This window comes from Typopeltis vanoorti, chromosome 14 (assembly GCF_054136105.1).
Source record: "Typopeltis vanoorti isolate ZY-2024b chromosome 14, IOZ_Tvanoo_1.0, whole genome shotgun sequence".
Classification (NCBI taxonomy): Eukaryota; Metazoa; Arthropoda; class Arachnida; order Uropygi; family Thelyphonidae; genus Typopeltis; species Typopeltis vanoorti.
In genome coordinates this window covers 23,060,098-23,074,278 of record NC_143562.1, presented here as the reverse complement: position 1 = coordinate 23,074,278, position 14,181 = coordinate 23,060,098, and the positions used below count along the sequence as shown (strand labels likewise).

The 14,181-nt window shown below is 34.2% G+C and overlaps 1 protein-coding gene across 3 annotated transcripts in view; it reads right to left on the bottom strand.

Moving 5' to 3' along the window:
- Positions 1-14,181, bottom strand: part of LOC150099299 (uncharacterized) — a 111,154-nt gene that overhangs the window by 16,716 nt on the left and 80,257 nt on the right. For all 3 annotated transcript variants that reach the window (XM_090404017.1, XM_090404019.1, XM_090404020.1), the window contains one exon: positions 2,777-2,974. In XM_090404017.1, coding sequence (XP_090260143.1) covers positions 2,777-2,974 — 198 coding nt within the window. The remainder of the gene's footprint in view (positions 1-2,776; positions 2,975-14,181) is intronic.

Here is a 14,181-nt window from a genome sequence, read left to right as displayed (position 1 = left end):
CCTTTTTGATGGGTATGCACAACTTAGAGAAAAGGTTCTCAAGTATACTTACAGATAATTACATGTTGCAAAAGATGAATTATATAGACAATACATAGGCTGTCTTTAAGTTGCCAGTCAGCAGTTAGAATTAGAAGAAGATGATTTAATGTAAAATCAGCTGTAAGATACGGGTGCACATGTGATCTGCACTCTTATTTATCATCTTATATGAATCCCACTGAGAAAGGAAGTCGCATTAATGATAGCAAACTTGAAGTTATCCAACTCAGCTCTTGGCTTTATGTAGATCATGTCATACTCCTAAATTATCCAGTACAAGTCTTCAGAATTTTTTGAATAAACTGAATAGCTGTTGTAACAAATATGGTATGAAAATCAATTAAAGGACAAACACTATGAAAAACAGATTGAACAGAGAAATTATCATCAACATTCTCAATGGAGAGCACAAAGAACAAGTATTTCAGCTCTTTAGGCATAATTTTAGTGAAGATAGCAAATTAAATATGGAACAGACAACAGAATAAAGAAAGCTGGTATGGTTGGAGGGTCAGTTTATATGAAATAAGAGAGAGCGAGAGAGAGATTAACCAAAAACTAACTTAGCAGTATACAACACAGTGTTTAAACCGATATCCACATATGGATCTGGGTTAGAAATAAAACACTTGATGGAATGGGGGAAACAAAGCATGATTATGCTTTGAGAAGAATTACAAAAAGAAAGCAGATGATATCAGTGGCAGTATCATATTAAAAATGAACATATATTGAGAAGTTATTTGGGATTACAGCAGAACATGGAGATCTTTTAATGGCATGTGTTCTGGTTAGTACTCTGGAGTAGTGGTGAAGATTTTAGAAAAGTTGGTTAGGATTTGCATTCAGAAATGGGTTGACAGAGAATCTCTACTTTGCAATGAACTGCATGGGTTTACTAAGGAAATGTCATGTTTTAGAAACTTGCTCACACTTTATAATAATCTTATCATTCAGTTAGACAAGGGGAATGGATATACCATGATACTTTTGGATTTTGCTAAGGTTATTGACAGAATACAGCATGGAAGACTGTTTCATAAATTGGAAAATATGGGACTGCATTATAAATTATTAGCATAGATAAGAGGATAACTGACTGACATATCAAAAAGTGGTATGTGGGGGATGTGATCTGAAAGATTTAAGGCAACCAGTGCTGAACCACAAAGACCAGTCCTTGGTCCACTGTTATTCAATCTGTACATTAATGACATTGAGAAGGATTTGACAGGCAACATACAGCTATTTGCTGATGATGCAAAGATTCAGGGTAATCAGAAATGCAGCTGATATGCAGTTCTTGCAGAATGATTTGAATAGGCTGGAATTGTGAGCATGGGAAAATGGATGTCAGTTCAATGCTAGTAAATGTAAAGTCATGCTAGATTAGATATCTAATGTCATATTATATTGGTGGGATTATGCTAGAAGAAAATGATCAATCTAGGGATCTTGGAGTTTTAGTAGATACGGAAGTTGAAGTTCAGGGGTCATATAGCAAAGATTGTAAATACAACTCAGAGGATAATTGCAATGCTGAAACAACCTTTGACATGTAAAGATAAGAATGTCATTTTGCCTCTTTACAAGGCCTAGATAAGAGGTCACTTATCTAGACCTTGTAGACTGCAGACACTAGCAAAGAGGAAAATAAGGATGATATGATTGAGATTTACAAACTTCTGAAAGGTTCATACAGGATTTCAGTTGATAGAATTCTTCATTTTATGGATGGTGGGGAAAGGATGAGATGAAATCCTTGGAAGCTGAGAATGAATGATGTGAAGAAAGGGGGTGAGAAGTAGATTTTTCTTTCAAAGAGTGGTGCATGATTAGAATGGACTGCAATTGGATGTTGTATGTGCAAATAGTGTGAATGAAATCAAAAACAAGTATGACAGCTGGTGCATGTGGTATGTGGCCTCCCTCAATGAGTCCCTGACTCCCTGGAGGTTTTTCTCGATAATAATAAATGGAATAAAAATTAATGATAAGATAGTAAATCTTATCATTCTTATCATATAATCTACTCTGCAATGATGTAGTATTGGTCAATGACACAGAAGATAATTTACAATTAGAAGTATTTAATTTCCAAACAGATTTGTCAAAAATATAACATGGAAATATCAACAGAAAAATATAAAACATTTGTGAATTTAGAAATAAACAGAAAAATAGAAAAAGTAATGAATTTTAAAATAAATAGCTAGGAATTCAGTTTCTAGGAAAGAATAATAGAAAACAGAGTAAAAGAGCAGGTCATTTAAGATAAACAAGATTTACTGGATATTTAAAGCAGAATAATATGGAAAAATACAAATCTAAATATTGTAAATTTATACATATAATAAATGTGTGATAGGGTACTGTATCCTTGCTAGCTATTTTTTCTGAAGTCCCTTTACAGCAAGGTATTGAAATTCTTTTCAAATCTGATTATAGTCTGGTAGAAAGATAACAATTATCAATAATTTTTTTGAATGGTAGTTTTGTTGTATCCATTATATATTAATTTTATGCTGAAACACACATACTATCATACAACAAAACTTCAATTTCATAAAAATAAAGCAAACTTGTGGCTCCTTTAGTTTGGTAAAATATATGGACTTAATGTTTCTTTTGAATATTTAGAGAATTCCCCATCGGCTTAAATATTTTAATTAGAAAAAAAAAACTTAGATTTAATGATTCAAAATCCTTTTTTAAAACATAGCTCTTTCATTACCTACTGTTAAGGGAACACTTTTACACAAAGATGGTCTACTGTCATCTGTGAATTGTTCATTTACAACTGCTACTAAATGCCAAAATTCAGGAGCTATCTTCAACAGATGTAAGTTGTGCAATTCCAGAGTAAACAAATATGTGTTGGTTATGCCTTTTACTTTCTCAACTTTGCAAGAAACAGTTAATGAATCAATACCTGCAAAGAAAAATAAAGGAAATGTTTCAAAATATTAATAGAAATTTTCTTTTAAATAATCCTAAATAATTTATAGACAAGAACAAAGAAATATGTTATATTAGAATACGGATCTGATTTTGAATGATTTTAATTAAAAAATATGGCATTTTGCTTAAAATTCAGAGTGTGATTATGAAATTCAAATGAATAAATGACATGAAGTCTGGCTCTGACTGATTATTTTATCAGGACCATAAGTTAATAATAAGCTAAATTTCCTTTGCTCCAAAGTTCTCTAACTCTGAATTGCATTAATTTCAACAACAATAATGCTTCTTTGAAACTTAAGGAATCCTGACCCAAACCATGCATAAAATACTACTTTGGGCTATAAAGAATAATTTAAAAAATGCTGTATGGGAAAGAGAGAGATGAAGACAGTTTTAATTTTCAAATTTATTCAGGACAAAACTTTTCTGCACACTTCTTGAAGACTGAAATAAAAGGTAGCTTTGTTTTCTCAAGGATGCTGTTTCAAATAATGATGGCCCATCTAAGTATTTATTCCTCTAAAATGAGAATTATACTGAAACACAAAGATTTCCTAATATCTAAAATAAAATAATTTTATCATATGTCATAAATGAGAAGAGATTTCCGTATTTAGAAAAATTGAACTAGCAAAATAACTAACAATTAAATTAACATGGCCCCAGCTGTTTTCATTTGAGAACCAGGGTGGACATCAGCTAGTGGGTAAAGAAAAAAAAAAAAAACCTCTACATCAGACTTCAAGAAAGGTACAACCAACATAACTGGTGTTATCAAAACACCAGTTATGTTGCTTGTACTTTTTCAATTCTTCTAAATAACAAATACTAGATAAAAAAATAAAATGAAATAAATAAAAATTTAGAAGAAAGGAAAGCTATTGATGAGAAATTAATAATGATATAAACTTTTCATGTAGCACTATCATACAACCTCCCTTGAGGTTACACATCTGGAATTTGATGATGATAATGGTGAGAAAAAATAAAATGAAATTCTTAAATATAAAGAGCCAATAGGCTTCATTTTGGCGATATAGTTTACTATATTCGGCATGAAACTCTCTGCTTCCAATCTTTGAGTTTCTTATTCGGTTTTAAAACAATGTGGGATTTAATTTCCCCTTAATTTAAAAAATGAAATACTATAGTCAGAGGATGTGTTTGACACACACTGGTCTGATCTACAAGATGTTGAAAGATATCTTTGGAATAATATTAAGATAGATAAATCCTGTAGTATTTGTTTATTAATGTTGATTCCACTCATGTAAGACCGGAAACTTATAGCATAAATTAAAGATGCCAAGAAATTGTATTCTTGGTTTAATCCTTTATCCAAGTGTAAGCAAACAAATAATAAAATTAGTTTAATCTTTTATCCAAGTGTGAGCAAACAAAGTTTGTGCCTGAAAGTATCTTCAGGACTGGGGTAAGGTGGTACAACACCAGGGCAACTCGTTGCAAAGGTGGAGCAAGATACCAACACTCTTATCTCAGTATCTCCTATAATGCAAAACACATCTCCTTGTGGATATGTCTAATGTTATGCATTAAGAGAAGGGCCACTACCCAGACTAGTTTCAACCTTTATTGAGGTCTCTTCAGTGGGAGCCAGGCCGAAGTGGAGATACCAGGCAGAAGCATTAGCAGGTCATCTCTACCTATAGGAGTTGCCAAATAGTGTGCCACCCTTTTTTTTAATAAATTACTCTGGATTTAGAGAAAGATGTTGAAAGTTTATTTTTAACTTGGTTAGAGTATAATAAAATTAGTTTAATCCTTTATCCAAGTGTGAGCAAACAAAGTTTGCACCTGAAAGTATCTTCAGGACTGGAGTAAGGTGGTACAACACCAGGGAAAGATGACCTGCTAATGCTTCTGCCTGGTATCTCCACTTGGGCCTGGCTCCCACTGAAGAGACCTCAATAAAGGTTGAAACTAGTCTGGGTAGTGGCCCTTCCCTTAATGCATAACATTAGACATATCCACAAGGAAATGTGTTTTGCATTATAGGAGATACTGAGATAAGAGTGTTGGTATCTTGCTCCACCTTTGCAACGAGTTGCCCTGGTGTTGTACCACCTTACCCCAGTCCTGAAGATACTTTCAGGTGCAAACTTTGTTTGCTCACACTTGGATAAAGGATTAAACTAATTTTATTATACTCTAACCAAGTGAAAAATAAACTTTCAACTTCAGTAAGCAAACAAAGTTTGCACCGGAAGTAATTTCAGAACTGGGCAACTCATATATAGAAGCTAATGACTTCACATCACTTGCCTTAGTATCCCATAATGCAAAATTAGTATCCTATTATACATGTCCATAAGGATATGTGCTTTGCACATATCCTTATGGACATGTGATACGATTTAAATTTCGTGGAAAGTGAAAAAATCATATCACATGGAAAGTCGCCTCATCACTGAATAATATGTTATTCAACAAACCTCCATTTTTGATCTGATCCACAAATTCTGCACACCTTGCTGCTTGATTTGGATAATCCTCTTCATTTAGGACATGCAGTACCTGAATGTGATAAGCTTTTTTCATCAGCGTTGAACACAAGCTTCTATGAACTGTTGTCTTTGATGTCATGTCGTGTATGTACAGATCCAGTTCTTTTATGTAAATTTGTTCACAAGTTCACAAATCGCTTTGTCTGTAGGACTGGATTTGTGAAATTTCCTTGTAAATATTTTTCTGATTTTGTTACATCGCACTCCTTTGATACAGGATGTTACAACAAACATGCATTCTTGTGTATTCATTATTAGGGTTCTGAAAGGATGATAAGGTTCTGATGAAAATAAAATGATATAATAATTTAGAAATTTTTACATTTATAACACACATTAAACATGATAAACATCAATGCTAGGTTGCAATTAATGCAAGTTTGAATAATTCAATATCCAATTGAGTGCAAACTGTATAATGATACCAGGTTGCATTTTTGGAAATTATGGAGACAACTACCGTGTTTGAATAAAAACTTTAGTTTACTATTACTAAAATTTTACAATTCGACGTTTCGACCTTTATGTTGGGGTCATCTTCTGGAGCGTACAAATATACACAGGAAACAAGCTATACTACAATCATACTGGTTCGTTAAAGACACTGACTAACCGCTACCACAATTGTTGGCCTGACCTCTGGTGGGAAAAAAAAAATTGTACATCAGCGCTAAAGTCCTATTATTTGTGTTGTCTACTATATACATATATTAACATTTTATTAACATCATTCCAGCCAGTTGGAGTGGAATGGTTTCTAATAATAGCAGATTGGCTAGAGTCCTGACTTGTATTGAATCTTTCAAATTAGGTTGGCTGAATGTGTGCCATCCAGATCCTTGGAATTTTCATACCATCTTTATTGTTGATATTTGGGTGGTTTATCAGGATTTCGCAGGATTCTTTAAATTTTCTTTCGTACCATGTTTTTGTACGGTGTAAGGAGCAGGTGCTTTTCCAGTTGATTTGGTGTAAGGTGTTGAGTGCGTGGTCTGAGAGGCCTGCTTCACCATAATGGTTATATTTAATGTGTCTAATGTGTTCTTTTTTGCGTATAGGGATTGTCCGTCCTGTTTCACCAATGTACGGTAAGTTACAGGTGCAGCGGATGCAGTAGACTCCAGGATGTGCTAATGGGAGGAGAGGGTCCTTAGAGGAGCTGAATAAGGTTTTAAGTTTAGTGGGTGGTTTAAAGGTGGCATTAAGGTTATAATGTTGTAGGATTCTGTTGATTTTTTCTGATAACCCTTTAATGTATGGGATGGCTATGGTTTTGCTGTAGTCTAGATTCGTTTTTGTTGTGGTTTTATAGAGTATTTTATTGACAGTATTTTTGTTATAGCCATTGTTTATGAATGTGTCACTAATGATTTTTAGTTCTTGTTTTAGGGCCTGCTGGTTAGAGCAAATAGTTGTGGCTCTGTTTTTAAGGGTGTTTATGACTCCATATTTTTGTGCTGGGTGGTGATATGAATTCGCATGTATGTATTGGCCCGTGTGTGTAGGTTTTCGGTAGACCGTGAAGGATAGATTGCCTGAAGGAAGACGTGTAACTAGTGTGTCTAGGAACGGGAGCGAATTTTGGTTTTCGATTTCGATGGTAAATTGTATGCGTTCGTGTTGTTTGTTTAGGTGGCTGAGGAATGTGTTTAGCGTTTGTCGACCGTGCGGCCAGATCGCGAACACGTCGTCAACGTATCTGAGCCAGATCGTCGGTCGAAGCGTGGCGGAATCAAGAGCCCTTTGCTCAAAGGTTTCCATGTAGAAGTTCGCGATTGGGGGGGGATAATGGTGAGCCCATGGCCGTACCTTCCTTTTGTAGGTAGAATTTGTGTTGCCACACGAAGTAACCGGACTTTAGTACGTGGGCAAAGAGGGCCGTAATGTCGGGCGCAAATTTGTTCTGTAGTAGGAGAATTGTGTCATCGATGGGGACATTAGTGAAAAGGGCAGAAACGTCAAAACTGACTAATAAGTCATCTTTGTCGAGTGTTATGTTTTTGATTATGTTTATAAAGTGTTGTGTGTTTTTTACGTAGGAGGGGGAATGACCTACCAACTCCTTGAGTGTTGCCGCTAATTTCTTGGCTAGGTGGTAATTGGGACTGTCTATTCCTTCCACTATTGGTCGAAGGGGCACATTTTGTTTGTGTATTTTCGGAACCCCATATATTCTGGGGGGGCGGGCGTAGTGGGGTTTGAGTTTTTTAACTGTGTCTGGTGGCCAAGAAGTGACGGACTTTAATAGTTTTTCTGTTTTGTCCTTTATCCTCTTTGTTGGGTTATAATTCATCATTTTATATGTGTTGTTATCGGCTACTAGTTGGTTCATTTGCAGTATGTATGTTGACCTGTCAAGGACAACAGTGGCACTGCCTTTATCAGCTTTCGTTATTATTATGTTTTGTTTGGCTTTTAACGATTTAATTGCTGCTAATTCTGTTTTAGTCAGGTTATTCTGTATGGTTTTCTTGGTATTTAGGACATTACTGGTTTCTAGTCGTATTTTGTCTGCTATGTTGTTAGGTAGGGATCTGATGCCTCTTTCAATGTGGTAGATAAAATCTAATTTGTTTACCTTTTTAGGCGCTATTGCGTAGTTCAGTCCTTTATTCAGCAGCGTGAGTTCGCCGTTGTTCAGGGTGTGGCTTGATAAGTTGATCACATGGTTCTTGCTTGTCGGTGGTTGGTCGCTCCTTGTCTCCCTTGTTTGTTGTTCATTGTTGTTTCTTGGGGAGGAAGTCCTCTGATTGGCTGCCATATTTTGTCGTTGTTTCAACCTGTGGAATTTTTTCTCGAGTATGATTGTAGTATAGCTTGTTTCCTGTGTATATTTGTACGCTCCAGAAGATGACCTTAACATAAAGGTCGAAACGTCGAATTGTAAAATTTTAGTAATAGTAAACTAAAGTTTTTATTCAAACACGGTAGTTGTCTCCATAATTTCCAAAAATGCATTCGGATCACCGTGCAAGCCTAAAAGAAAGGAAAAGAATACCAGGTTGCATTTAATGCAAACGAAAATTCAGTTAAAAATGTGAGGCTAGTGTGTGCACAGTTAAGGTTACTGGGTTACCATTAGTTTGTTATATGTTATGTTAGTTTGTGATTTGTTTTAATCATTTTAAGAAGTACCCTTAACAAAATGGACAAAAGATTACTTAAATAAAAACACTATGAATGCAAAAAAGAAAAGGCTCATTATTAGAGCAAAAATTTGATGTGATTGAAAAACATGAACGTGATCATAACAACTCTGAAATAGGACGAGATGTTGGAATGCCTTGGTACGGAATATTTTAGAGCACTTAAGGGAAATAAAAGAAAAGATAAAGTTGCATCAGCCTTTTGTGGTTTGCAAAAATCTAAAAGGAATAGAAGTGTACAATGATAGAACAAAAGCATCTTTTAACTGTATGGATTGAGGATTGCAATAAAAAAAAAAATGCACTGCCCTTAGCAGAGTAGCCCTTTAGACAAAAGCTTTAAATCTATTTAAGAGAGTGAAAGAAAAAAAATAATGAAGTAGAGAAATGTTTAATGCAAGTTTTGGTTGGTTTGATTTAAAAATCAAATTCGGCTGCATAGTGTTAAGATTATCAGTAAAGCAGCTGGTGCAAATGAGGATGCAGCATTTAAATATCCTGATGCAAGAAAAGAGAAAACAGTTCGGTCTACACTGCTAAAATATTTTGAAAGACAAAATACCTAGCTGTATTACATAACATTAATATATATATATATATATATATATATAATTTTTTTTTAAAGAATTGAATGACTAGAACCGAGATTTAAGTAAAAAAGTTTTAATATAAAAACACGACTAGTTTTGGCTTGTAACAGCTTTCATCAGGTGACATTATAAAAGAAAGAAAAAAGGAAAAAACACTAAAACGCTGAAGCTTAAATAAACTAAGAACATCACAGAGAGTCTCTATACATAATTAACATTAAAACGTGGTTGTATTTAAAGCTGTTCTTTCGTTTGTGGTATTGTTGGGAAAGTGCGTGCTAGTAGCATCTCATGAATGCCAGTACATGATTACAGCTGAATGACTATCTGGGAGGTTGTAGCTCAAGTTATTATTTAGATGAACAGGATTGAAGATGATTTCCCTAGATTCTACGATTTTTCTCTCTAGGTCATCATTGCAATGGAAGATGTTAGTAGATTTTTCCCAGCAAACTTTGTGACTTTGGCTTTCATCATTAGGATTAGCCGAAAAAGCTGTTACAAGCCGAAACTAGTAGTGTTTTAATATTAAAACCTTTTTACTTAAATCTCAGTTCTAGTCATTCAGTTCTTTTAAAAAATATGTATGTTAACCGAGTTAATGATCATTCATATATATATATATATATATATATATATATATATACATATTATTACCAGAGACCTCCAAAGAGTCAGGAACTCATTGAAAAAAGCCACGTATCATCTATACCAACTGTCATGCCTTCTCTTGAATTCATTCACACTACCTTCACTCACCACCTCAAAAGGTAAATCATTCCAATCTAGAGAAAAATCTAGCTCTTGCCCCATCGAATGCATTGGCTCTCAACTTTCATGGATGCCTCTCCCCACCCTGCATAAAATGAAAAATTCCACCTACTACTATCCTGTATGATACTTTCAGAAGTTTGTAGATTTCTGTCATATCCCCCCCCCACCTCTTTCTCCTATTTGCATCTGCAGTCCACAAATTCTCAATCTGTTCCCATAATCTTCATTCTGCAGTCTTGATATCATCTTTACACTCTGTATCTAATCACCTTAGAAACTAGATAACATCTGCAGACAATAGTCCAGATGAGTTGGAATCAAGGCCTCGGTAAAGGAGCAAATTGATTCCCTTATTAAACAAACATGCCAATGTTCGTTTTAGCATTGAAATTACCCTCACTTCAATTTCCTATCTATTAAAACTTCAAGATCTTTAGCCTGATCAATTTCTTCTAGCATAGTCCTACCAATATAACACACTACTAGATATCTCAACACATCAACGTACATAAACTTTACATTTACTAATAATAAAATGAGAGCCATTTTCACATGCCCACAATTCCAGCCTATTCAAATCATTCTACAAGTACTGCATATCAACCATATTCCAATTACCCTACTTATCTTTGCATCATAAAGAAATAGTTATATATTTCCTGTCAAATCCTTCCCAATGTCATTAATGAGGAAGATAGTGATCCCTGTGGTGCACCAGAGGTCACCATAAATCTTTCAGACTCAAACTCCCTATACATCACTTTCTGATATGTCAGTCAACAATCTTCTTATCCAAACTAATAGTTTATAATTCAATCCTATATCTACTAACTTATGCAACAGCCTTCAGTGATGAATCCTGTCAAAGCTTTAGCAAAGTCCAAAAGTATCATGATATACCAATTTCTCTTGTCTAACTTAACATTATTATAAAATGTGAGCAAGTTATTCAAGCATAGGCTTCCTTTAGTAAACCCATACTGTTTATTCAAAACGCATTGTTTGTCAACTCTTTTCTGGATGTAAGTTCTCTCTTACCGACCTTTCCAAACTAAAGTATCAATTGCCAGACCCCAAAGATACTGTTAGGTTGAAAATTAAATGCATCAGTGTCTGTATGACCCTCAGGCAATAATATCATAAATTCTCTCCACTGTTATAGAATCTTTCCAGTGCTGAGACTCAAATTACACAGTCAGTTCAGCTGAACACTTATAGTACCTGCACTGATATCCCATCAGCTCCTATTGCCGAATTCTTATTTAGTTTATGCAACAGTTCTAGTACCTTTTCCTCATAAATAAATTAAAGATACCAAGAAATTATATTCTTGGTTTCATCCTTAATCCAAGTGTAAGCAAACAAAGTTTGCGTGTGAAGTCACTTCATGATTAAGCTACTTGTATATAGAGGCTAATGACTGCACATCAATTGCCTTGGTATCCCATAATGCAACACACATCCTTACAGAGATGCATAATGCTATGCATTATTGGAAGGGCCACTTTCCAAACCGGTTTCAACTGAGATTTTTCTCAGTCGAAACTTTCAAAATCTCTCATCAGTAGGAGTCAGACCCAGAAATGATACTAATAGCCAAATGGTGTCAACACCTTTTCACTAAAATACTCTGGATTAGAGACAGATGTTGAGTTTTTTTCACTTGATTATACTATAAATTAAAGATGCCAGGAAATTATATTCTTGGTTTATTCCTTAATCCAAGTGTAAGCTTCCTTTAGTAACCCAAGTGAAAAATATTTTTATCTATTTCTAATCCAGAGTATTTTAGTAATAAGTGTGACAACCTTTGGATACTTGTATATGGAAATATGACGCCTGCATTACTTCGACCTTGGTATCACTTCTGGGTCTGGCTCCCACCATCAATAAAGGTCGAAACCGGTCTGGGTAGAGGCCCTTCCCATAATGCATAGCATTATATCCGTAAGGATATGTGCAGTGTGTTACGAGATACTAAGGCAAATGACGTGAGGTCATTAGCCTCTATATACAAATAGTCTAGTCGTGAAGTGACTTCATGCACAAACTCTGTTTGCTTACAGTTGGATAAAGGATGAAAGAATATAATTTCTTGGCATCTTTAATTTATACCATAACCAAGTGAAAAAAACTTTCAAAATATTCCTCATAAACCTGAGTTTTTTTCATTCAGTGTAATGGTATCATTGAGCTCCATACTGAAATACCACTTGCAAAATGAGCACATATAATTAAATAATCTCTTCTGCATCAGCCACCTGCATTACCATCTTCATTTAGGAATGTTTTCATTCATTCTTTCTTTTTGAAACATAATGAGAGGACTCTTTTGGGTTGTCTTGAGTTTGTAGAATCAATTTCTTTTCATACTCATATTTAGTACAACTTGTAACTCTTCTTGCCTGCACCTTATAATATTCATAACTGATAGATGTTAAAGGGGTTTTCTTTTTCACCAAATAGCACAATCGTGAAGATACTTCATGTGCAAACTTTGTTTGCTTACACTTGGATAAAGGATAAAACCAAGAATACAATTTCTTGACATCTTCTATTTCGTAACTGATATCATACTTATGCACATAGTATTCCTTCCTCGTCATCTTTCCTTAAGAATCTCTTGCTTAATAAGATTGTACATCCATTTCACTCTTATCCCATTTATTCTTCAAACTATAGGGACACATTCTGATATTACATCACTGATGTATCTTTTAATATCATGTAATAATAATATTTCATGTTGTACTACATGATTAAGTTTACATTATTACTGATCTATTAATATTTTCTTTCAAATTGTACCATCACTTGTTAACACTTCAGTATTGGCATATTTAATATTTTGGTCTTCTCCAGCACTTCTGACTTAATAAACATACTTGGTCATATGTGCCAAAAAAGACAGATTTAGATCTTGGTCTTCCTTTGGGTCTCTTTCCTGCTATCTTAGCATCAAACACCTGTTTTGCTAACCTTTCCTCTCTCATCTATGACAATGTACCTTAGATTAGCTCTGCTCACATATTCTTGAATGCTTATTGAATTCTTTCTTAATATCTTAATTTTTAAGATTTTGCCATCAATTTACACCCCTTAATTTTTCTCAGAACTCACTCATATTTATGGTCTCTAGTATTTCATCAAATTAGTTTGAGGCCCTGAAGACTTTATTTCTAACTCTCAGATCCATAACTGAAAACGTTTGAGCACTCTTGTATACTGCTACTTTAGTGTTTTGGCTAATTTCTCTCTTATTCCATATAAATTTATTCAGCTAGCTCCCCCACCATACCAACTTTGCATATTCACTTGTCTATTTTAATGTTTAATTTGTTATGTCTAGCAAAAATTGTGCCTAAATGGTTGAAATATTTTACTTGTTCTGTAGGTTCTCAATTGAGAATGCAGTTGAAAGTTTTATATATTCCTGCCAGTTTTCATAGTTTTGATCTTTTTTTACTGCTCATTTTCATGCCAAATTTCTCACAGCTGTTATTCAATTTATTTAGAGAATCCTGGAGACTTGTGCTGAATTTGTTTTGGAGTACAGCATCATCTGCATAAAGTAAAAACTTAAGCTTGGTATCTGCAATTCTAATATCAGGTTATATGCCACTTTCTTTCAGCAATCCATATAAAAGATGAATAAAAAAATTTAAAAAAAGGGTGAAGATAGTGTATACACTTGTCTTAACCTGATTTTTCTTCAAACCATCTTCTGTATTACCTTCAATTCTAACTGCTGACTTATAACTTAAATATAGACTATGTATTGCTCTTCAAGTGTTTCATTTACCCCAAAAATTGTAGTGTGTTGAAAAGCTTTTCTCTGGACACCTCATGCTTTTTCTAGATCTACAAAATTAAAGTATAAATCCTTGTTATATTCCCATATTTTTTCTAAACTGTTTGTTGTAAAGTGAAAATCTGAACTCGACAACCTCTATTTGTCCTGAACCTTTCTCAGAGATCCTCTTCCACAATTTTCTGAACCTCTTTTCAAGTATGCTTGAATAAATCTTACCTGGAACACATAGAGAAATCCCATTATAATTCTCATATTTAGTTTTATTCCTATGATATAATTGATTTACTCAGCTGAGAGACATATTTTTGAAACAGATTAAATGACTA